The following is a 26,031-nucleotide window of genomic DNA, read 5'->3' as shown; positions in this document are numbered from 1 at the left end:
CTTAGAGCATAACTAACACAAAACAACATTCTGCCTACTGTCTACAAATCCACAGAGACCAATGAATTCTAACCAACTGATTCCCACCTTGATCAGGGAGAGCATAACAAGTCAAAATGACTTTGAGTCATATACTGGGGTCTATAATGCAAAGCTAAAACAAACCTTCACTTTTCCTTAAGAAAATGTTGCCAAGAATGAAGGAAGGGGTTAGTGAAGAGGGCAGGAAAAAGGGAATGATGAAGGAAACAGAAGAATAATAAAAGAGCCTCTCCTTTCCCTCAAACAATCATTTGGTAATAGCCCTAAACATATTATTTAATTTAAAGGTCCACATAAAGGACATTTCACATTAGGACAAGATTACTGCAACTGTGCAGATGAGTTGCTTAGGGGTCCATTTTAAATTAGAAGATGAAGTTGTACAATGCAGCTTCATCCCAGACCTAACATGATTATAATAAAATATTGTCTTCCATTTGACTCTGAATGGACAGAATAAATATGGTGATATTTCATTTCCGTTCTATTAGACATTACCACCAAATACAGGACAAAGAAGTACAGAATGATCCAGGCAAAAGCAAATGCAAGAGAATTCAATTATGTGAAATATATTACCTTTAATTAGAACTGAATTATCACTAAATTGAAGCATCTTTTCTTCCTTACATTCAAATGTTAGCTGGTACAGAGTTAGTGCTGAATACTTCTCCAAAGAAGAGTTTAGAAGCTCTCAAAAACATACACAAAGCCACTAAACTAAGTACTCAATTACTGCTGCCATTTTTGCGTCAGAACACCAAGTTTTAGAACAAAGCTGTAGAAAACTTACCATCGATGGCCACCAGCACAGCTGTCCGGCCTTTCCTCTCATGCTCGATCATCGCACCATCCACGTCATTCTTAATGACGAGACCATTTCTGTTCATCCATTCACGGTTCCCAATGAGAACTGTATACTTCTGAGAACTCGAAGCAGCTGAAGAAAGATAGCCAATTATTTTTATCCAATCTTGTGCTGTTATTGCTTCACGTTTTGCTTTTTTTGTTATTGTTGTTTTAAGAAAAAACACATGGAGCAAAAAAAGGATGTTATATCTTGGGATCACAAGTATTATAAATATAATTCAGATGTAAACATTTAATATGTATGCAAATGAGTCAGAGTACTTATGAGAACTATTGGTGAGTCTATGCAATATTATCAGATAATTCAGGTCCAGCATATGACTAAGATATACTTAGAATTATTTTTGTGGTAGAGTGTTGGTAATTTGGGAAAATTAAGCCACAGTTAACAAACTGATTTGTGTTTCTAATCTTAAAATTTCAAGGTTGCAAAGTCTACTACCTGCCCTCAAACGTTTATAAATGATACTAAAAAAACCGACAAGTAACTTACTGGGCATCTGGGCGTCAATAATCAAGGAAGAATGACCTGGCTGTCCATCATTTGCATCAAGTTTCATCAAGGATGTATTTTTAAGATTATTTTCCTCAACTTCCCAGTCACTTTTATGGAGCAGGGTTTCAATGTTGGTTACTTTACAACTAATGCCACAGCCTGGGACAACTTGGAAATCTGTGCAGGTACCCAAGGTTTCAGTTTCCAGCTCCTAACCAAAATGAAACAAAAACCAGAAGGATATTATATTCTCTTTCAGAGTCACAAGGTCCTCATTTAGCCAGAGCCAATGCAAATACTATAGTTTAACCTGTATTTAATTATGAATTATCAGACACATACCACAAAGAATTCAGCTGTTGATGGGATGTAAATTTTTTTCAAGAATGCAGAAGAGTTAAGTCTCTCATCCAAAGTCTTAAGAGTCAGTGGAAAAGATGAGAGAGGACCTCAGAATTTTTTCTTCTCAATCTCATTTTCTAATTGCTATACAAAGAATCCATGTTGAGTAGATCATTTTGTACTTGCTCAAGTAGAGCACCACAAAGGAAATCCTTAATTATTTCAGATTCCATTTTCACTGAAGGTCAGAGGGGAATCAGCAACAACACCTTCATTTATTTATCTCCAATGGTAAGTTCTTTAAGAATGGGGATTTCTAAATTGTCGGTCTTTGTACCCCCAGCACCTAGCACACAGTGCTTGGCAAGTAGTCGGTGCTTAATAAATGTTTCTTCACTGATTAAAAAACAAACCAAAACATATCTGCTAGAGTACTCTTTATAATATGGTGCTGTGGCCATTACTGACCCAAAGATTTCTTTCTTTCTTTCCTTGCTTCTTTCCTTCCTTCCTTTCTTTCCTTCTTTCTTTCAGATATTTCAGGGCCTACTATATGCAAGGCGTCACACTTGGTGCTAGGGAAGATACAGAGGTACACATAAGACAGAGACCCTGTCCTCAAAGAGCTCATAGGCTATTAATCTTCACTGTTTTCAGGCTCTCAGTATCTCTCCCTGTCTTTACTGCATATTTTGGGGATAAAGAATTTGGCTGGTCATAGTTGAAGGGTAAGGAGAAATAAGATGAAGTGAAAAAAAATTAAGAAATGGGTGCACCAAGAGTAGAAGCAAGCCTTAAGCATGACTTCCCAGGCCATCTGTTTCTGTCGACTCATAGAAATGATACACAATCAGAATCAAATGCTCCCAAGATCATTCTGCTTCATAAAGTCAATATATAAGGATCACTATGGGAGAAAACAAGGAATATTTCCTACCTGTTTGCAGTACTTGGTCACTGCAGCTCCCAGTGGGTGCTCACTGTTACTTTCAGCAGTTCCCACAATAGCCAGGATCTTATTGCGTGATATTTTGCTACTTTCCACTAACACCTTCAGCTGGTTCACTACTGGGGTTCCATGGGTTATGGTTCCAGTCTTATCAAACACCACCACCTTTACCTGCAAAAGTCATATACATCATGACATTTCATGAGACTCCTTACCATCATCAATTTTGCAATGTTGAGGAGGGGAGCTCTACTTTCAGCAAAAACACTGTCTTCTTATGGATTTTTTGAAATGGCCTCCCTTCAATTATTTTTGGGAAAATGGGAAGGTAGGGGGAATTGGGGAGGAGGAAAAGAGTCAGAGCTGTAGTAAATCATCTCTTCTACTCCCCCACCCCCTGTACATGCTAGGTTGTGTAATTCTGCTAATGACTACACACATGTACTAAACAACTAGAGCAGGGGAGTTCTTCACTTGGCTCCTACAGAGCCCAGGGAGTCCATGGGTAGAGTTCAGGGATTCTGGGAACTTGGATGAGGAAAAAAGGGAAATCATAAGTTCAATATAATTGATTTCCCTTGTAATTGCACATTTGACTTTATGTATTTAAAAACATGATTCTGAGAAGGAGCCCAGAGGCTTCTCAAGATAACCCAAGGGTCCAGGTCATAACAAAAGTGAAAAGGCCCACTCCAGACCTTGTTGGGAAGGGCAGACTGGCACCAAGTAAACAGAAGCTCTACACAGAGGTGGGAAACGAGAAATTGGCTTCACAGGCAGTCAGGGAGCTCCAGGGAACCCCAGATTAGAAGCTAGAAGGTTACTCAGGGCAAGTCTAGACTGGGAACAGAAGCAGACTGACACTAGAAAGAAGGCGACCCAACACTGAAGAGGCCAACTGCGAGTGGCTTGATCGCTGTTCCAACTCTGTCCTAAGCAGGGCTCAATCTCCCACATGTGCTTAGAGCCGCCTACCTGTACAGTTTATATGCATACAGGTGGAGTTTATTCCCTCAGACTATCCTCACACTGGCAAGAATATAGGGTTTTTTTCTGTAATCAAAAACACAGGTCTGAGATTGTGAGATAGACAGAACAACAAGAGATAAAGACAGCCCTGCGCAGTTAGAAAGCACTTCAATGTTATCTGTGCACTATTCCCAAAAGAGCCCCAGGAGGCAGGCAGAGCCAATATTATGGGCCTCATCTTCTTGGATGAGGAAATGGAGACTCACAGAAGTGACAAGACCAGGAAAGAAGCTCAGACCGAGCCCCAACGTGGCAGTGGGCCTTCTGTGCAGACAATATGACTACACTCTGGCCCACATAGTTCTGCCTGAGCCAGCTTGATGTGCCTGCTTCTTCACTTACCTTGTGGGCCATTTCAAGGGGCTCTCCACCTTTGATCAGGATGCCATTCTGAGCTCCTACCCCAGTGCCCACCATGACAGCAGTGGGAGTGGCTAAACCCAGAGAACAGGGGCAGGCTATACACAGCACAGTGATAGAGGCTTGGAAAGCAAATCGGATTATCACTTCGGTCTTGGAGATGCTCTTGTTGTAGCCCTTGCAAGAAAGAAGACATTGTCATTTCTGCATCATATAGTGCCGAACAGGACAATGGGAAGGAAGGGTGCTTAAACATTAGAATTCCAGCTGGAAACTTGGCTTCTACATTTGGCTACAAATACACTTGGCTATAAAGCTTTTCATTAGCAGAGAAAACTAGAAAGAAACATTTATTCCTTTTTGATTATAAACAAATCAAAGTCAACTATTAGACTGGCCCTGCCCCTATATGTAGGACTTCATTCTTGGTACCGCTAAGGATGGAAAATTCCATGCTATGAGCCAATGAGAACAATTCAATTTCATCTGCAACAGAGATGAGCAATATTTTTTAGACTTACACTGGAATCTATAAAAATGAACCCTAATTTATAAGACAACATGCCATAGTGAAATGAAGAATGGATCTGGAGTAAAAGGAGAGACAATGGTGTCATGGAAAGAGTGCTAGATTTGGAATCAGAGGACCTAGGTTCAAATCTTTGTTCTACCATTTAAGCAACAGTGAGACCTTGAGCAGATCACTTCACTTCTGGGATCTCAATTGAGGGCAGAGACCACATCTTAATACAGGGCCTGGCATGTAGGAAATGTTTAATAAGTACTTGTTGACTGACTCATGGGTCAGACTGAACTACCTTTAATATCCCTTCCAGCTCCAAATCGATAATTCCAGCAAAATCCCAGCAGATCTAGTAATGGGAGTTAAGTTTCTCTGTTAAGGAAATAGCAGCATTCAGTGATCTCAAGGATGTGGATAAACAAATGACCTTTGGGGAAAATCCTGTGAAGACACTCACCCTCCCTAAAATTCAACAGAAATAGCTTCCAAAATATACCCTAGAAATTTTCCAGTTAAGCAAGTACTTGACCAGCCTGAACCATTTAAAGAACTCTTTCTTCTTTTTAGATTTCACAAAAGCCTAGTAACAAAAGACAAATACATAGCTCTTTCAATTTAGTGTGTTCAGTAACCTAGGGCTCTGGCAGCGATGAGCCACAGCCAATGCCCTCTGAAGAGACATGATAAAGTAACAGTCTCTTGTTCATTATAGCCTTAGGGCTTTCAATAAATACTTCCTGACACTGACTTACTCTTAAGTCAGAAGCTACAGAATCACAGAATTTGATCAGAAATCATTTGATCAAAACTTCATTTTATACAGGAGGAAACTCAGGCACCTAAAGCGAAAGGGATTTTTCCAAGGTCACTTCATGTTAGGAGAAGAGCCAGACCTCGAATTCAAGTCTTCTGGTTCACAGGCTACATATGTCTTTTCTTCTATATGACATCTAGAAGACTGTCATAGAATTAGATACATAAGGCAAGAAAGAAGAGACCTTAAGATGTCATCTAGGAGCTTGTCAAAGAAAAATACTAGAAAGGAAATAAAGATAAAATGCTTAAAAAGAAATCAATGATACAAATTTTAAAAGTACAATATAGATTTTGGGGAAGTTAGAAATAAAAAGTATTCCCTAGACTAGGATGCCAAAGGAACATTATACACCTATGTGAATGCCTAACATGGCCTCCAGACTTGAACTCCTGACTCTCCCCCTCTCTCTCCTTGTAGACATCTGAGATTTTCACAAAATATCAGTTTCTGCTAAAGCAATGTCCAACTAAATTACTTAGATAGGAATTGACAGGAAATACGTAGGAAATGTTAAATTTCCTCCCAATTAAAAAATAAAAAATAAGTTCTTACAAACCACTTACTGGAAAATAGGTTTCCACGACTTCAAAATGAACAAATCCAATCACAATCCAGACCAAGAGGGTAACAACAGAGATAATAACAATGAAAGGAACAAAATAGCCACTAAGTTTGTCTGCAAACTGCTGGATGGGAGCCTGGAATTTCAAAAATGAAAAAAGATTTAACTCCAAGTCTTTTTTTTTCTGTTTTCTTTTTCTTTTTTACTTTGAAGACAGTCTATGACTGGCACTGTGGAGAAACATCTTTTCTTGACCCCCAAATTAACAATGAAACAAATGAGCAGCAACCACACAGTCTGTCCCTGCCTCTGTAGGCCCCATTATGATGCTCTACCCAGAGCACTCACTGCATTCACTTCTGGCCTAGGACACCTAGGGAGGTATTTAAAGGCTACTACTTGGCCTAGACCATGCCCACATCCCATCTAGTAACCCCAGGCTCCCCAGTCTAGTCACCTTGGATGTCTGCGCTTCCTCCACAAGCTTGACGATTTGCGAGAGGGTTGTATCTGCTCCAACATGGGTTGCTGTGATGAGTAGTGACCCGTTCTGGTTAATGGAACCAGCGATCACTGAGCTGCCTGGCTTCTTGGTCACAGGCATGGCTTCCCCTAGAGAAGGAGGTAAGAACAGGCCTGAGAGAGCATGCAGAAATAATGGCCTGATGATTCTTAGTTAGACTTCATTTCTGTATTCCCAGGGAAGAAACTCTTTCTGCTAATGCAGGTGTGCAACTATTAATACAACTTAGTCTGAGAGAACTGCCTGGGCCCTGCTCAGGGTCACACAGCCAGTAGGTGTTGAAGACTTGAACCCAGGGCTTCCTTACTCTGATGTCATTTCTCTATCCACCTTGGCACAGTTTTCAATAGTCAATAAACATTTATCAAGTACCTACTATGTGCTAAGCACTGGAAATAGTAATATAAAAAAAGAATGACAGTTCTTGCTCTCAAAGAGCTTCCAAGCCAATAGAGGAAGATAATACACAAAAGGACCTGGTGGTGAAGAGGAAGGGCAGGCCTGGAAGGTACTGGTGGAAAACTCAGAGAAGCCCAAAGTAGTGCAGCCAGCAGAGAGTGAGAAGATGTTCTGAGCTGAGCTTCCTCTTTAATGAAGGTTTGGGAGTTCATGGCTCTACCCCCCCAATCGAAGGGACTAGAGTGGTGATGGTTTACCATGTTTACTGACTACTGACAGTTTCCCTTGTACACTACTGTTTGAAAATTGCAGCCAATTACTCTACTGTAATAGAGAATGAAACACAAGAATCCTCAGACCAGAGTACAAAGGGGCCATATATATATATATATATATATATATATATATATATATATATATATATATATATATATATACATACGCACACACATACATATATATATATGTATATATATATATATATATATATATATATATATATATATATATATATATATATATATATAAAACACATAATGTCAGACCTAGAGGGGACCTTGGAGGCTATCTAACCATGGAGGAAGCAGGCTAAGAGGCTATGAGAGAGGAAATGCCTTCCTTGCCCAACATCACAGCTAGTTGGCCTGGGGTCAGAGGTTGGATTCTATGGAGTGTTCTTCTCAGCACACAGCCTCTAGTTTATTCTCATGGTCTCTAAACTAAGTAACCCAAGGGTACATGTGTTGCCTGTAATTATCAAAAGTATTTTCACTGTGGATGGAATCTGGATAAATGCATGCCTAGTGAATGTTAGCTTTCCCCTCATAATGCACATGCTCCTCTCCCTAAAGGACAATTCCAAGGCCACTTCTGGGGAGACAGACCCAGGCCTGGGGAGGCTTAAGGTCCAGCCTCTCCTCTGAGACTGCTCCAGCAGCATCACCTTGGTCCTGAACCATTCCTAATCTCAGAGACTTTACATACAAGGGGCCAATTTGGGAAATACCTCAATCTCCTCTACTTTGGGTCAAGTTATATAGGCTCCTTGAGGCCATTCCATGCGCACCCTAAAAGAGTGTCTAGTGGAGGCATCTTTGCTTCCTGCACTTTGAATGTCCTCTTCCTTCCCCTCTACATCCATTCAATTCCTATGTGTGTTTTCTGAAGCCCAATAGAATGCTACTTCCTCTAGGAAGTCTGCCCTGTCTTCTCCATTATCCCAGCATTTAATAAAAATTTTCTTCAGACTTTAAGCTGCATTTTGTTCTGCAATCGAAGCATTTAGCATAAAATGATAGATTATGGTGATACATATTAATTTATTTTTCCCTTACCAGATGGTAAGATAAAGACAGGAACCACATCTTATCTAAATTTTATACCTTTTCCAACACCAGACAGCTGTACACAGTAGGTACTTAATAAACACCGGATGCATAATAGAATGAACTGATTTCCAGGGGATAACCTGGGGCCAGGCCAGAACTGTTTAGATTGCTGTTTACTACAGAGGAATTCTGTGCTATTTTAGACTCATGTTCTTGGAGCGCTGCTAAAACTATACCAGGCATTGGTGACAAGGTTGAACGTATTTGCCCCACAATGTATCAGAGTCCGTTAGGTTCTCTACCAAACTGAGTGATTCCACAGTCTTTTTTGGCCACCCACTCCAAGATTCACAAGAGCACAGGCAAGTCCCAAGCAAACACAGTATATTTTAATAGCAAATGGGCTTGGGGAAATTAGCTGTATGAATTATTTTCAAAGTGGCATGATTCACAGTGATCATAATGTACCCACTACCCTGAAGCTTCTAGAAAAAACAAACCCTAAAAGTAGCTCCCAGCCAAACTACCTTCTATCCATTTTGTAGTTATTCCACATAGATTTGTAAATGTGACATGTTGTCTCCTGTAGTAAAAAGTAAGCCCCTGGAGAGGAGGGATTGTTTCATGCCTTGTCTTTGTATCTTCATCATTTAGCACAGTGCCTGCCTGGCACATAGTAGGCACAACACAATGGAGAGAACACTGAGCCTGGAGTCAGGAAGACCTGAGTTCCCAATTACTAGCTGCGTGATCCTGGGCAAGTCATTTGACTTCTCTCTGCCTCAGCACATTGCCTAGCACATAGTAGGTGCTTAATAAATTCTTATTCAGTCTATCCAACTGATTGATTGAAAACATCCAATAGTTTGTGGACTTTTCTACAATGCCTACCTGTGATGAGGGACTCATCTACCATCGAATGACCTTCAATAACCCGACCATCCACTGGGAATTTGCCTCCTGGAACCACTCGAATAATGTCTCCTCGTTGCACAAGTTCCACGTCCACTTGTTCCTCACTGGAAAGGAATGAACATGACAAGTTCTCATGAGAACATCCTCCTTTCTCCTGCGTCTCTCCTATTTACTTTGTACAGGCTGTGTTACACACACACACATACACAGACTGTAATAACATGGTCAGAGATGAAGCTGCAGGAGACAATTTCATGGATTTTCTTTTGCTGAAATTTCAAATTTGTTGAAGGAATTCTATGACACTATGGAAATGAAGCCAAAAGTGAGAATTCCAGAGGAAGAATTATCAAATACCTCAAGAGGATGTTGTCTGCATCTAGAGTTACAATAGTTGCCTCTGTAGCTTGTAGTGAAATTAGCTTTGCAAGAGCCTCCGATGTTTTTCCCTAAATAAAAAAAAAAATAAAAAAATAAAAAAATAAAGGAAAATATTCTGTAGTAACAATGCTAAAGGAATAAAAGTAAGATAGCCCTCAGATCTGGGATGGCAAGACATCTGTAGCAGAAAGTTAGTTTGGGAAATATAATTAGATCAAATTAGAAAATTTTTCATGATAATTTGGATGGGTACCCAGAACACATTTTTGTCCCATTACTTTTTTTTCTACTTAAAAGAAGAATTTACTAGAGCTATATAGAACAAATTTCTTGCCTTTACTAAATCCTCCCCTTGGCATTTAAAATAAGCTTAAAAATCTTCATCAGTGTCAGTCTTTCAAGAGTCACATCCATGTTTCCCAGTCCAGGTTGCTGAACCCTCTAATGAGCCCTCTTCACTTGTTTCTTTTTACCTTTGCTATGTGCTCCAGCCAGCGCCCTAGCGCAATGAATACAAACAGCATAGGTGGGGTGTCAAAGAAAGTAATGGGGTTCACTTTTGCTCTCTCGGCCACTGCAACCAGGAGGATCACCAAAGAGTAGGCAAATGCAATGGTAGTCGCCAGCACAATGAGCACATCCATGTTAGCGGTCTTATGTTTCAGGGCTTTGTACGCCTGGATGTAGAAGTGCCAGCCTCCAAAAAACTGCAACAGCAAAGAACCACAGATATTTTTCATAGTGAGTCACAAACAGTCACATGAAGGAACTAAAGGTCAGGTAGTTTTGGATTTATTCCTTAGACTAGGGGTTGGTAAACTCCATCTGTTTTGGTCCAACTGAAAGCTAAGAATATGTATTTTTTAATTTTTAAAATCAAATTGTTTTTTTTTAATAGTTAAAAATGTTAAAACCATATTTAACTCACTGGGGAAGGAAGGGTGATGATGGCTGGATTTGGCTCTCAGGTCATAGTTGGCCAACCTTGGCCTTAGAAGCTAAAGAAAAGACTTCGAGCAGGAATAAGGATGATATATCCCACAAGGATCTTCAAATGGCTACACACAAGAATAAGCTTTCTGCTTCTTCAATGGAAAGCAAGAACTGTTTTGTGGTAGCCACTGTACCTAGCACATAGTAGGTGCTTGATAAATACTTGGTGACTATGCATATGCTAGAAGCCTTTGAGGAACAACCTGGTTCCTCTGACTTGACCCATGGGCCTAGACTGTTATCCTGCAGACATGTTAGAATGTAAACCTGACAAAGAAGATGGTCCTGTGATATGTTTGGACAAACAGGGATCAGGGAGAGACTTGCATTCCCTTGTCAAGTATACTCTGTATATAAAACTTACTTCCCCTTTTTCTAGTATTTCAACCAGGGGTATTTCATATACAATTTAGTAGGTGTTTTCTTTTTTCCCCTTATGGTAGATTTAAGCAGACATAACTGGGAAATGTGTCCTTAATTCAAATAAAGTGAGGGACCTAGACTTTAAAAAAAAACCAAAACAACTCCCCTCAGGTACAGCTGTCCGTTTTAGTTCAAATTTCAAGATTACTTTGTCCAATGCTCATTACCATTAATGGTCACTGCCATTAGGTAGTGCCTCAGGAAACAATGACCTCCAAAATCTATTGCTTAAGTGATTAGATGGAGGCACTGTGGAGAAATAACACATATAACATATAATATGTACTGACAGATTTAAATACTAAAGCTAGTAATTCCTCATGCTTGTTTCCTACCTTGATAACAAAGACCACTCTACTTAGCTTTTAAAAGAAGAATTATCTAATTTAGATTTAACTGTTCAATATAATTATTTTTGTCCGGTATAAAGATTGGGCTTGGGGTTAGTTTCCTGCTTACATTTGAAAATAAGCATTCTATGTCAGAAATTTTGACTGTTTCCACAGTACACGAAAATATTCACCAAATTTCACTTGCCTGAACAGGTATACACAATAAAAAGGAAAGCAAATTCATGACAGACAGCCCTGGAAGGATCTGGTGCTCCAGAAACATTGAGGAGTGATAGCTCGCCATTTCTTCCTCACTCATGTTGTGATGCTGGTGCATACTAGCAAGGCGGTGGTCCATAATCATCATATAAATCATCAGCCCCATCACAGGAATACAGAAAAACAGACTCACGAGGAAGGCTCGTTTCCACCTTGAAATTTAAAAAAAAAATAGGACAATCTTTTATGTAGGTAGACAACAATTATAAATCACATATAACACAGAGAGACAATAACCTGTGACCACTTCACCCAGGAAAATATTGGCACCTGACACTCCAGCATGCCTGCCAACATTTAATGAGAAGAACAAAACTATGAAGAACAAGACACTTGGAATTACTCACTGCTGAATCTCTCGTTTATGGTCAAGGTGGCTTGCTGATCGATCTTTCTTGACTAAAGATGCTTCAAAACCTAAGTTCTAAGGAAAGACAAGAGAAAATTATTTTTAAATATGCAACTAGGGAGATTTTTAGCCAGGCTATCATGTAAAATATACTCATCTTCCTCAAAGGGCCAAGTGTTTCCCCTGTTAGGAAATAATTGATGTCTGATAATCATTTAGCAAAATTAGGGCATTGTATCTCCTCCTATTTGTCAGTTCTCCACCCAGCTGGTTTATCCAACTGAAGGAGAGTCCTTCATTTTTTTCCCTGACTCCAGGGCTGATGCTCTATATTCACTGAGCCACCTAGCTGCCCCTTAATTTTATTTTATACTCAAATACCAGAACCAGAAATACAGAATAGAGAAAAGAAGCAAAAACATATTATAAACTTAAATATTGGAACATAAATGTAAAGTAAGAACTAAAAAAGCATGTCATGTACATAGCATGAACATAAGAGAGGATTCAAAATATTTAACAATAAATTTTCATTTCAAGAAAGCCTATATGATAAATACTACACATCTTAAGAGCTGTCCATCTTTTCTTTGCTCCCTTGTAAGTTTTCTTTTGTTCTTTGCTGTGCACTTTTTAAAATTTTGTTCTTTTTTCCCCTTCCCCAAGGCTACAATTAAATGTAGATACATTTCTCTATAGCTATAGATATATCCATACACATGTACATACATATATAGACATACACTTTCCCAAACACATTCTACTCCTGATCTTTGTTTGTATGTTTGTGCATAGTTATGCATTTATTAATGGTGCTCCATATATCAAAAGGTAGTCAAATCTCCCCTCTTCCTGCCAAGCCAAACAATTAGAAATAAATGTAAAAGTATGATTTGTCACTGTGGTACGTTTTCATATACTTAAGCTTTGAAGACCTACTGAGGACAGCAGTTCAAAGAATTGCTCAACAGAAGGGGAGAGACAGCCATAATGTAATGTGCTGACACTGCTCTCAGTTAACCAGTTCTCTGATATGTACATGTTATACATAGATATAGTATGATATATACTGTATACAGATATACAATATATATATACATATATATGTATGTGTGTATATATACTGTATACATAGATATATACACAGATACGTATCCTCAATACAAACAAGGAATACCAAGTCATTTAAGATTTGGGTTTGGTAGTACACTAACCTACAGGATGAATGTTTCTTGAGTACTATTCCTAGCATCTCAGGAAAAGATCATTTGCAAAAATAATTATGTTACAATGAAAAAGAAAGAGGAAAAAAGGAACCAGAAAACAAAATCTCATCAGATGATAGCAACAGTCACGACGATAGAAAAAAAGTACATTCAGTTGTTGGGGTTAACGTCTGGTTACATTTGTTTAGATGGGGATGGGGGCGGGAAGCTGGGTTCCTATCTTGACCCTGACACTAGCTATGTGACCACCTCTTTAAGGTGAAGTTTCCTTACCTGTAAAATGGGAATAATGATGCTTCACTAGGTTGTTATGAATTTCTGACACCATGGAAACCTTTAAGCACTATATAGATGTCAATTACTGCTATTGCTGTTTTACTGCCAAAGACCTTTGCCATCCATTATCTCTCCTGATCAAGAGATACTATTTATGTGAATGTAAACTTGGTGAAAAAAATAATTAAAGAAAGCACCTATTTGCCATCCTAAGAATTACACAATAAATAACAGAAAGTCTTTCACAATGAAGTCCAGAGAATCTTATTAAGTGGAGGAGGAGAGAAGCCTCCTCTGTGGATGAGCATGGCACCAGTACTAGCAGCTCTTTTCTCTCTTCTTGTGTGCAGGGGATGGCAAGGAGGAATGGGAAACTGGCCCTGCTCTAACTCATTTCCCTGTAAACATGTTTTGCAAATGTTCAAATTAAATTTGATGAGATAAAAAGTCATAAGTCCAGATCAAGTCCTAGTGTGACAAGTGTCAATGAACTGTCTCTATGGCTGACCTAGAGCACAGCCACCAACCCATAGCCCAAGGATAGGAAGTGGGCGTGAGGAGAGGAGGGTTGGAGGAAAGAACAGAGGTTTACAAGGGCTCTTTCTCATTCGATGACTCAACAGGGGAGGGCAGAATTGTCAGAGAAAAGCAAACATGCCTCCTACAGACTACATGTTTTACTCACATGTGTTTTCCCAATTTTTACATACAGATGCTGGCATAATTAGTGAAATAAATACAAATTTATGAACTCACAGCAGCTTAGGGATGTGCCAAATTTTTTTATGTTAAAAAGGGGTTGTCATACTTGAAAAGGCTGAGAATTAATGATATAGTGTTTGTTATATTGAATACTACTTGAAACAGGCCTCACACTACCAGATCTCAAATTGTATTATAAAGCAGCAATCAACAAAACCACTTGGTACTGGCTAAGAGATAGAGGGGTAGATTAGTGGAATAGGTTACTCAGGACACAATAGTCAATGAACATAGCAACCTACTGTTTGATAAACCCAAGGACCCCAGGTTCTGGGATAAGAACTCACTGTTTGACAAAAACTGCTGGGAAAAATGGATAATAATGTGGCAGAAACTGGGCGTAGACCAATGCCTGACACTGTACACAAGAATAAAGTCCAAATGAGTACATGATTATAATCATATCATAATTAGAGGAGCAAGGGATGGTGCTTTTGTCAATGCAATCAAGATTAGGAGAGAAGAAGAAAAATGGGAAAGAAGTTGTACAACTAGTATCTGTGATAAAGGTCTCATTTATAAAATATACAGAGAACTGAGTCAAATTTAGAAAAATACAAGTCATTCCCTAATTGATAAATGGTCAAAGGATATGAACATGCAGTTTTCAGAGGAAGAAATTAAAGCTGTCTGTAGTCATATGAAAAGTGTTCTAAACCATTATTAATTAGAGAGATACAAACCAAAACAACTCTGAAGTATCACATCACACCTATCATATTGGCTAACATGACGAAACAGGAAGAAAATAAATGTTGGAGATGTGGGAGAGTTGGAATGCTAATTCATTGTTGGTGGAGTTGCGAGCTAATGCAACTATTGTGGAGAGCAATTTGGAACTATGCCCAAGGGGCTACAAAAATATACATACCCTTTGACCCAGCAATACCACTTCTAGGACTGTATCCTAAAGAGATCATAAAAGAGGGAAAAGGTCCCACATGTACAAAAATATTTATAGTAGCTTTCTTTGCAGTGGCCAAGAACCGGAAATCAAGGGAATGCCCATTCACTGGGGAATGGCTGAACAAGTTGTGGTATATGAATATAATGGAATACTATTGTGCTATAAGAAATGATGAACAGTAAGACTTCAGAAAAGCCTGGAAAGACTTTTATGAACTGATGTTGAGTGAAATGAACAGAACCAGGAGAACATCATACACAGTAACAGCCACAGTGTTCAATGACTGTTTCTGATAGACTTAGCACTTCACAGCAATGTAAGAATTTAAAACATTCCCAAAGGACTCTTGAGGCAAAATGCCATCCACATCCAGAGAAAGAACTATGGAATCAGAATGCAGAATGAAGCAGGCTTTTTTCTCTTGTGTTATATTTTGGTTTGGTTTTTCTCATGGTTTCTCCCATTTGTTTTAATTCTTCTATGCAACATGACTAATGTGAAAATGTGTTTAATAAAAATGTATTTTTTTTATAAGATTGCATGCCATCAGGGGAGAGAAGGGAGAGGGAGGGGGAGAAAATTTAAGACTTATAGAAATTATTGTTGAAAACAATTTGGCATTATTTAAGAAAAGTCACTCAATTGTTCATACCATTTTTCTCCTCTGATTCCAAAACAAAAAGAAAGATCCCACCTGTATCAACATACTCCATAGCAGCATTTTGTTGTGGCAACAAAAAAATGGAAACAATGTGGATGTCCATCAGTCAGAAGGATGCAATGGATTGTATGCTGTACAGGAAGACCTGAGTTCAAGTTCAGCCTCAGATATTTACTGTGTGACCTTAGGCAAGTCATTGAAACACTGTTTGCCTCAGTTTCCTCAAGTGGAAAATGGGGATAACAATAGCATCTATCTTTCACAGTTGTTGTGAGGATAAAATGAGAAAAAATGGCAAGCTTAAAGAGCTATATGAATGGTAGCTATCAATCAAGGACCAGCTGAACAAATTGTGGCGTGAATGTAATCATGCTATATAATTGTAAAAGGCCATAAGAAACAACAAATATGAGGAAATCAGAAAGACCTGACTAGCTCCTTTTTTGAAATGAAACAGAATAAAGTACAAAGAACCAGAAGAGCAAAATCTAGTAGTCATAACTACAATGATGTTAATGAAAACAATAGTACAAAGCAGCTGAACTTCATTAATTGCCAGGACCAATCTTGGTCCTGAAGAAAAAGATGATGAAACACACCTCCCTCCTCTCAACAGAGAGGTGGAGGGCTACGGGAGCATAATGTCACATGTACTGTGTGTCACACACGACAGACTGGCCTGCTGATCTACTGGTGTTGCTTCACTGTTTTTCTTTGTTACAAGGGAGAGTTAAGTGATTTGGTTCAGTATGTTGAGAAATTACTATGGAGTAAAAGCTAAAAACATCTCTAAAACCTAAAAAAGAAAAAAAGAAATGAGCTATTACTAGTTGGAGCTCAACAATACTTTTATTATTGGAGGAGGCCGCTGGAATGAAAAAGTGAGCTTTTTTGTGTACTACGAATATCCTCATCGAGAGATGAACAAAGTAAATTTCTGGAGAAGAGAGGAGAAATTAACTATATGTATAGGCATTTGGTCTTTCAGTTACTTTTTCCAACGTATAAATAATAGTTATATACTTTCACAAAAAAAAAAACTAAAACAAAAATGCCAGGTAAGTGACAGCCATGAATGTGTCAAATGTTCTTTTATCACTGATTTTTTTAGTTTTCCACATCCACTTCAAGGCCAGCCATGATTACAGAGATATCTGTATTTTATACCTGATAAATGGCTTATGTCTTCCTGTCCTGCTCTTTTTGTTGACCAGGAGGACCAACAGGAGGCTGAGAGGATGGAGAGAGTGGGGGAAATTGACTTACTCAAAGGTCCTTCTGACTGAATCTGGAGACAAATCTTGTCAGGAAAAATAGGAAGGATCACACAAAGTACCCCAGACTCCTGTCTCTGTTGTTGAGCCACAAAAGAATGATTCTAGGGGATTTTTAGGCAACTGGTTAATAATTTGGCTAGAATTATTCCAGGTTACAAATCAGTACTAGAGACAATAAGTAATAAATCTTGAGCTGAGCAAACCAGACAGCTCTGGGCGACAATGAAATAATGGAGAAAAGGAAAATCTTGGTACTTACTTGTATCGTATTAATAACATCTCTAGGGCCGATAATCTCTGGATCATATTTGATATGCGCTTTGTTGGTGGCCAGAGCTACAGAGCAGTAGAAGATCCCTCTGGTTTTCATAAGGGTAGATTCTATTTTATGCACACAGGAGGCACATGTCATTCCTCTCACCTGTTAAATACAAACATTTGTCTCCTTCAGAAATAACTTTTTGCTGTACATTATGGCTAATTAAAGTCACAACTGTACATAAGATAAAATTTCATACAACCAGCAGGTGGCAATCTATTTTCATATATATGTATGTGTGCATGTCTGTGATTACACATGTGTAGCAATTCTCTATAACCTGAGCTCCCTCTAGTACTGCTGAGAGATGATTATTAAAATGTACTGAGTAGTAATATTGGGGTAGGCATGTTATCCATCTAGATTTAAGTTTTTTTAAAGTGAAATCATCTGGACCAGTCTACTTGCTTTAATATGCCTTCCATAAAATAGCTTGCAATGTATTGTGAAAATAAGGAATTGCATTTTTCCTCTTAAATGAAGAAATGAAAAAAGAATGCATATTCATCCAAAAAAGGACTCATGTATAGTAGAGATCATCGACATATGAGAATCTGTCCTCTTTTTTAAGGACAGATTCCACAATGTATCCCAGCTACATTATCTCTAAGAACTGTGCCATGTCCTTCTGTGCCTTCCCCATGTCCAGTTCAATACTTCATGTTACAATTTAAACTACTAGACCCAGTCATCATCCTTTGTAGGATAACCCTTCACCTATACCACTTACAAACTTGTCACTAAATCTTCATGCCTTTTGCAGATTGTTATTCCAATTCTTTCAGTTTTTCCCCCGAGGTTTGATTTTCTAACCCTTTGACCATCTTTGTGGTTCTACTCTGAATCATCCCCAAGTATTCTCTGGAAGGCTTTTAAGAAAGTCTTACTTACAATAAGTTCCAGAACCCCATCCCCTTCTTCAGCATTTTCCATGACATCAGCTCCAAATCCAAGTTCCCTGATGAATTCTGCTATCGTTGGGGGCTGCACAATAGCAGCATTGTATCTTACTTCTGCCTTGCCAGCCATCAGGGCCACGAGCACAGAATATATCCCTGAGAACATTAATAAAAGAAACAATGCAGACAACATGATACCTATAGGAAAGAAAGGGTTTTGCCATTGTCTTTTAATTAATATTCAGTTAAAACTAAGGCCAATGGCAAAAATGCCTAAAATTAAACTGGAGAAATTAACCTTTAAGCATAGAACAAAGACTGACTAGAGGGACTGGTGTTAATGAGTTCAGTGCCCATAAAAAGGAACCTTCATATCTTGGGAAACCAAAGGTGGCAGGAAGAAATAAGCATCTGATAAAAAGCTTTTTCTTCAAGAAAAATGGATGACTCATTGAGGTAGTGCTCTATCAGACATGGTCTAAAAATGATTGCTTTGCATGTATTTCCTTTTTCTCCCCAATATCACTAAGCCCCACAAAGTCAGAGCCCAGGTCTTACCTAAGCTTTGTTATCTCACCCAGTGACTAACATAGAGCCTGGTCTGTATACAGTAAGTGCTTAGTCATATGTACTCAATTGGATTTATTGAATGCAAGTGCTAAAGGTGACTCTAGCAAAATAGCCAAGAAAGGAACAATGTATACATTGAAATATCAAATAAAACTATTTTCTTCTACTATTCTGTAATCTTCCAGTATGTTAGATTAATTAAATTAAAGATTAATCTAATCTTTTTAAAATTTTTCTCAATTACATGTAAACATTTTTTAACATTCATTTTTAAAAATTTTGAGTTCCAAATTCTCTCTCCTCTCCCTTCCCCATCTTGAGAAGGCAAACAATTTGATATAGATTACGCATATGCAAAACATATTTCCATATTAGCCATGTTGCAAAAGAAAATAAAGACCAAAAAAAAAAAACCACGAAAAATGAAGTTTAAAAAGTATGCTACAATTGAAATTTAGACTCCATCAATTCTTTCTCTGGAGATGGACAGCATTTTTCATCCTGAGTCCTTTGAGACAGTCTTGAATCAATGTATTGCTAAGAATAGCTAAGTCATTCACAGTTGATCATCGTATGATGTTGCTTTTACTGTGTTCAATGTTCTCCTGGTTCTGCTCACTTCACTCTATATCCGCGCACATAAGTCTTAGTATGTTAGATTATCTAAAAGGTATCCTGTACTTCAAATTTCTGAACACACAGATTGGTAATGGAAGAATTCATTAGCAAAACAACTGCCATATGCTTAGATATGAACCTTCTATGAATGTTGTCTCATCTTTCTAATCAATCAACAAACATTTATGAAATACTTACTATGTGTGGGCACTGGGGATACAAAGACAAAAATCGAACAAAAGTCCCTGCCCCTAAGAAGCTTATCAACTACTGGAAGGAACAACAAGTTCACCAACGAGTAAAAATAGGCTTTTGTTGTTCATTTGTCTTTGTACCCCAAATGCTGACATCATTTGTTGATGGCAATCAATAAAATGAAATGTTATTGCATCATAAAAAATTATGGAAGGGACAGTTTTGGAGAAATCTGGAGAGACCTGTATGAAGTGATCCAGAGTGAAGTAAGCAGAACCAAGAAAACAATTTGTACAATGACAACAACATTATAAAGGAAAACAACTTTGAAAGACTTTAAGATCTCTGATCAGTGAGTCGAGAATCTTGATTCTAGATGATGAAATATGCTATCTATCTCCTGACTGAGAGGTGAGGGACTCGGGATGTAGAGTGACGCATATTTTTGGACATGCCCAATGCGGGAAACTGTTTTACTTGACTATGTATACTTGTAGGCCAGTTTGGCTAGAGTGCAGAGCTCATGAGGATGCTTAATGTATAATTGACCTGGAAAGATAGGTGAGGGCCAGATGGTGAAGAGTGTTAAGTGCCAAGTAGAAGAGTTTCTATGCTATCCTAAATTCACCAGGAAAGCACTGATGTTTCTGGAGCAGGGGGATGGCGTGAGCAGGCCCAAGCAGAAGTGATAACAATGTGGCAACTTGTGCAAGATGGATTGTAGAGAGGACAGAATGGAGAGAGAGCCCAATTCATCCCTTGGAAGAATCCAGGTAAGAGGTGGTGAGAGCCTGGACTGGGGTGGCTGTGGTCTAACTATTGAGAAGGGGAAGCTGGAGAGAGATTTTGAGGAAGTGGAAATAACAAGAGATATGATGAGGGAGTAAAAGTGAAACTTTGCAAATGGATGAAGGGTGATATCCTTGACAAAAACAGGCAAGTTAGGAGGTGAGAGTTAAAGGTTTATGGTGAAAGATGAATTTTGTTTTGTAAATACTGAGTGTGATATCATTGGATCTTAGATTTAGAGCTAGAAATGGCCTTCAAGGTCATCTAGGCCAACCCCTTACAGAAGAGGAAATGAGGCCCAGAGGAGTGAAGTAACTTGCTCAATCTGGTTTTCCAGCCCATAGTACTAAGAAGTCAAAGTAAGGAGGGAAAGACAAAACTATAAAAGGCAGAAAGGAACTCCCAAAGACCAGTGGGGGGGGGGGGGGGGGGGGGCTCATACATCTCCATAACCAAAAGGAACTGTTTTCTTAAAGTTCAATTTAACTACAGACAGAGAGAAAGAAAGGTCCGATATATACAAGTATTCACAGCAGTGCTTCTTTTTTCCAATAGCAAAGAAATGGAAACAAAATGGGTACCAACTGATTTGGAAATGGCTAAACAAATTGTAATATAAGAATGCAATAGACTAGATAGTTAATGGAACATTCGGATGGAAATGTCAAGCAGACAGCTGGATAAGTAATCCTAGAGTTCAAGAGAAATATTATGAGAGTTTTATATACATATATATATATATATTTACATAGACAGATAGATAGATAGACAGATAGATAGATAGATAGCATCTATTTGCATAGAGATAACAGTTGAATAGATAGGAGCTGATGAGATTACTGGGGAGGAAAAAGCAGGGAAGAGGGAGAGGTAGGGAGGGAGAAACAGGGAGGGAGGGAGAGAGAGAGAGAAAAGAGGACAGGAGAGGAGCCCAAGACAGATCCCTGGGGTACTACTACAAGGAAGCAGACATGGATGAAAATCCTTCAATGAGACCAAGAACGATGGTTAGACAAGCAGAAGTAGAATCAACAAAATAATGTCACGAAAACAAAGACAGGAGGGTATCCAAAAGGAAGAGAGTGTTCTTCCAACAACAAAGAGAAATAAGTCAAGAAGGATAAGGACTGAAAAAATGCACTGGATTTAGCAATAAAGGGATCATTTGGTGACCTTCAGAAAAGTAGTTTCCTGGTGAGACAGAAGCCTAATCACAAGGCAAAGGAAGTGAGAGGTAAGAAAGTGTAAGTACTGAGTGAGTGTAGAAAGCTTCTTCTAGGAGTTCACCTGAGAAAAGGAGGAGAGATATTAGATGACAGCTTGAAGGAATGCTAGGCTCAAGTGAAGGTTTTTGGTGTGTAGAGGAAATGTGGGTATGTTTGAAGGAAGTAGAGAAGGGGGTAGTGGGTAAGGGAAGGTTGAAAAGCAGGGAAAGATAAGGGATGATCGATGGGGAAAGCTGCCAGAGATTATGGGAGGGACTAGGACCAAGAGTCGGCCCTGGCAAGGGTAAGTGCCACTCCATTCTGGAACAAAGGAGGAGAGGATGAAGGACAATGCTAAAGTGATTTGAAGCATAAAGTTGAGAAGAGGGAGAGAGCACAATGGATGGCCTCGGTTTTTTGAGTGAAGTATGAGGCAAAGTCTGATGTTGATGGGTGGGGAGATAGATAGTGGGGTACGTACAGGAAGAGAAGGCTTGGAACAGCTTCTATGGGGAATGAGGGTTAGGAGAATGGGGCAAAAAAAATCATCCTTTACGTGAAGTCAGCAAGTATTTATATTAAGTACCTACTATGTGCATGGTATTTCAAAATGAAAAAATCAGATTTATAGACAGATCCAGTTAAAACTGGTCTTAATAGGTCAATAGAATGGAATAGATAATTCAAAATTAGAACCAAAACTTTCAGATTAGTATTTGATAAATTCAATATAACAATATATTTGGGAAGGGAATTGGTCAATATAAATGTTGGGGAAATTGGACAGCAGTATGGTAAAAAAGAAAGGGGGGTTGATTTCACTTTTTATATCACGTATGACAATAAATTCCAAATGAATCAATAATTTAATTTTTTAAAAGAAGAAAATGGAATAGGACATACAAAGTCATAACTATGAATTTCAATGTCTAGGGGCATGTGGGGGTCGGGTGAGAAGCAGAGTATGATATGATGATGGTTTCTGTGTGTGGTTGAGGTAGACGGCATATAGAAGTCCTAAGAGTTGGGCAGGCTGGGATATTTTGAATAATGTCAAAGTTGGGGTGCTGAACTTATTTGAGAAAAAGAGTGATAGGGAGGTCTATAGCAACAAGGCCGAGGACAGGATGAAATGAACTTTAAAGGACAGGTGGTTATTGAGTTAGAATGTCAGAAGGAGGGTCTGAAAGTAGCAGTGAGGAGTAAGGGCTATGTCAACTCTTCTTCTGTTCCAGTGTATCAGGGAATGAGAGAGGAGGAATAGCCAGCCTTAAAGGGGGTGCCAAGAAATGTGGTGTTCTCAGAAGAGAGCTAGATGCTACTGAGTACCAGAAGATGAGAGGAATTTGAGAGGAAGAAATCTAGAACAAAGAGTTGACCAATAGAAGGTACAGGGGAAACGGAGGGTTGGGAACGGTGACCAGAGAGGGCTAGGGATGAGTTACAACTTATGGTGCAGGTGGTGCCTTTGTTACTGATACTCTCTCTCCACTGCCAGCCCACTGATACCAATGCTTTTTTCAGGTCTCCAGCCCAACCACTGAGTTGGCAGCAGTCCACATCCTTGGATGAGGGGTGTGATGTGGTCACAGATTCCGAGGTAGCCCAGTGAGGGATCTGGCCTAATCAACTTGAAGGGACAGAAGTATACTCCATCTCCTCAGATGGTAATGCCTGGATTAAAAGCCCAGTCTTCCTGTGTTAGTTCTGCCATTGATAATATTACTACTGTGGTTACAATTAGGAGGAAAATTCTTATTTATTCAATCAATAAAAGAAAATATCAGAGGCAAAATATGTGGATATGATTACATAAAAAATAGTGTCTTCATGACAAAAAACAATACATAAGAATAAAAGAGAAAGAAATGACTGGGGAAAAGTTTTTATCATAAATATTTCTGATAAAAATCAGGCATCAAAATTTTATGTGGAACTGACCCAAATTAATACAATAAAATCCATTCTCAAAGGACACGAACAGATATTTGTTGCAAGAAGCACAAATGATCAATAACCACCTGAAAAGTTGTTCAAACTCTCTAATAATTAGAGAAATGTAAACTAAAACTCTAAGATTCTCACCTTACACCCATCACTTTGGTAGAGAGAGTATCAAAAATGAACAAATTCAATTGATGGCAGAGCTACACAGTAATTACTAAAAGGCACATGACAGCACTGTTGGGGAAGCTGTGAATTGGGGCAGGCTTTTGCCCATGTGGCTTTATCCAGGAAGCCATAGAACTGTTGCTACCATTTGGGAAGTTTCAGAATGAAGAAAACAACATTGAACTGGCTGCAACAGAACAAAAAACAACCAGTCCACCCAGAAAAATCTGAAGGATAAAAAAGCAGCAGCCAAAAAAAAGAAGCCGGCAACACCTCACACTTGTGGTTTCAGGTTGTTGTTTCTTTTTCCCAAATGTCTTTGTTCTGGTTTGGGTTTTGTCCCAATCTGTGATTTCAGTAGTATAGCAAACTCCTGGGTGGAATCTTCTTCCACACATTCAAATCAGCTACTCATCTGTAACTCCCAGTGTGAGTGATGGGGGGTGAGGAGAAGGAAAGGCTGAGAAACGACTTGCCCTTGGTCTTGTGAGTGTGTTTGAATTCAAGTTAGAAAAGAAGATCCTATCTATCCCAAATTAGCTAAAACAGCCAGCTAAAACTGATTTTAATGAGGCTACGGTTCTAACGGCAAGTTTATTAATTAGAAAGCTATATATTTCCTTATTTAATACAGTGAAACCTGACTAATTCAGAATATTCTGGGAAAAGGTCAGGCTGTAAAAAGTCTGAATCACGAGTCCAGATCTGCAGTAAATGGAATTCTGGGTGTGGAAATTCCCTCCACTAATGCAGATTGGTAACAACAGTAATTTCTAATCTCATTGAGGAGTTGCCCGGGGCCACTGAAAAGTTAAGTAACTTGCTCAGGGTCACAAAGCAGGATGCGAACGCACATCTTTCTGACTCCAGTCAGTCCTCCACCCCTTAATACCATTTTGCCTCTCCTGAATCATAGGCCATTTAAAAAGAGAACAGTATACTAAATATATACAGTATACTAAATATATCTAAATCTGGCTGATATAAAAAACCTGTGCATGCCTGACTGATAAAGGCCAACTAATTGGCTTCTATGGGCCATGCTCCTAGTCTCCCAAGGTAAGACATAAGAGACTAAGGAGGAATTTGGAATTTGAAGTCTGTGAATTTACTGCCAGAATTTCCTAACCACTGACATAACTCATCCCATGAACCTCAGCTCTGGGGATTTAAGGTGGGCACTGGGGCAACTCCAGAATCTTGGAAGACTCTCCTCTTAAACCAGCCAACATTCACAGTAAATATATTTTTAACATGGTAATTTTGTGTAATTATCTTTTGGTGTATGCGTTCACACCTACATATAGAATTTTCATTTTATGTGTGGTCTATATTTAGGTGACATATTCAGATTAGTTTGATAAGTGCTATTTGATCACTTTTCAGTATTCATACTGTGACCCTGGCTATGGTAATAAAATATTGCCTAATAGAGATACTTTACCCTTGCCTTTTAGTTCTCCTGGCTTCCTTTGAGACTCAGCTCAAATCACACCTTCAGGAAGTCTTTTCTAGGCTCCCCAGCTAGAAAAACTTTCCTCTTTCCAATTACCTTCCACTCTGTAGATATATCTATATATCTTACATGTGCCTAGTTATTTACATATCAGATCCCTCATTAAAATATATGCTCCATAAAAGCAGGGAATGTGGTTTGTTTGGGTTTTTTTTTTGTCCTTTGTATCCCCAGCATTTAGGACAAAGGGTTTAATAAATGCTCTTTAATTAACTGATTGATTGATTTTAATTCAGAGACAGAACAAAATAACATTTGGCCCAGCACTTGTCCACAATGGAAGTACAAGAGGATGAAATAATGAAGTTTCACTAAATTAATGAAGCACACACACAGAGTAACACCTGGTTAAGCTGTATTGACAATTATTGCATTAGAGACAGTATGATCATAAACTGTCACAGTGATAAGGGGCCTTTCTTCACATACAAGATGGTGAAAATGGTTCCCATCAGCAGGACCTGCATGCTGAAGTTTTTTTTCCCCAGTAGTGGGGATGGGTTTCCAATCACCTAGCCACACTTACTTGTTCCTTGTAACTAACACTATGTTGTTGTTGTTGTAAGACATTACCATTAACAGGTATAGGTGCAGCAGAGAAAACAGACCTATAACCTTGATCTCATCAGCAGAGAATTTTCCAATAAGCTAAATTATTTTTATCCTGTGCAAAAATTTCTGACAAATACGAAAACAAATTTTACAGGCTAAAAAATCTGGATTTAGCCTGAAACAACTCAAAAAGTCACATTCTCTATAGTTTTCTCTGGTTGGGGGACACATGGGG

General features: G+C 38.7%; 1 protein-coding gene across 1 annotated transcript in view; it reads right to left on the bottom strand.

Moving 5' to 3' along the window:
- ATP7A (ATPase copper transporting alpha) overlaps positions 1–26,031 on the bottom strand; it is a 119,616-nt gene that overhangs the window by 11,862 nt on the left and 81,723 nt on the right. Inside the window, exons 6-18 of the mRNA XM_072626374.1 lie at positions 18,232–18,395; positions 17,281–17,442; positions 11,911–11,987; positions 11,490–11,715; positions 10,010–10,243; positions 9,513–9,604; positions 9,132–9,259; positions 6,448–6,602; positions 5,992–6,126; positions 4,071–4,265; positions 2,688–2,870; positions 1,406–1,619; positions 836–982 (exon numbers count right to left, since the gene is read on the bottom strand). Coding sequence (XP_072482475.1) covers positions 836–982; positions 1,406–1,619; positions 2,688–2,870; positions 4,071–4,265; positions 5,992–6,126; positions 6,448–6,602; positions 9,132–9,259; positions 9,513–9,604; positions 10,010–10,243; positions 11,490–11,715; positions 11,911–11,987; positions 17,281–17,442; positions 18,232–18,395 — 2,112 coding nt within the window. The remainder of the gene's footprint in view (positions 1–835; positions 983–1,405; positions 1,620–2,687; positions 2,871–4,070; positions 4,266–5,991; positions 6,127–6,447; positions 6,603–9,131; positions 9,260–9,512; positions 9,605–10,009; positions 10,244–11,489; positions 11,716–11,910; positions 11,988–17,280; positions 17,443–18,231; positions 18,396–26,031) is intronic.

The sequence above is a fragment of the Notamacropus eugenii genome, chromosome X (assembly GCF_028372415.1).
Source record: "Notamacropus eugenii isolate mMacEug1 chromosome X, mMacEug1.pri_v2, whole genome shotgun sequence".
NCBI lineage: Eukaryota > Metazoa > Chordata > Mammalia > Diprotodontia > Macropodidae > Notamacropus > Notamacropus eugenii.
Note: the sequence above shows the minus strand (reverse complement) of the source record. Positions and strands in the feature narration are given on the sequence as shown.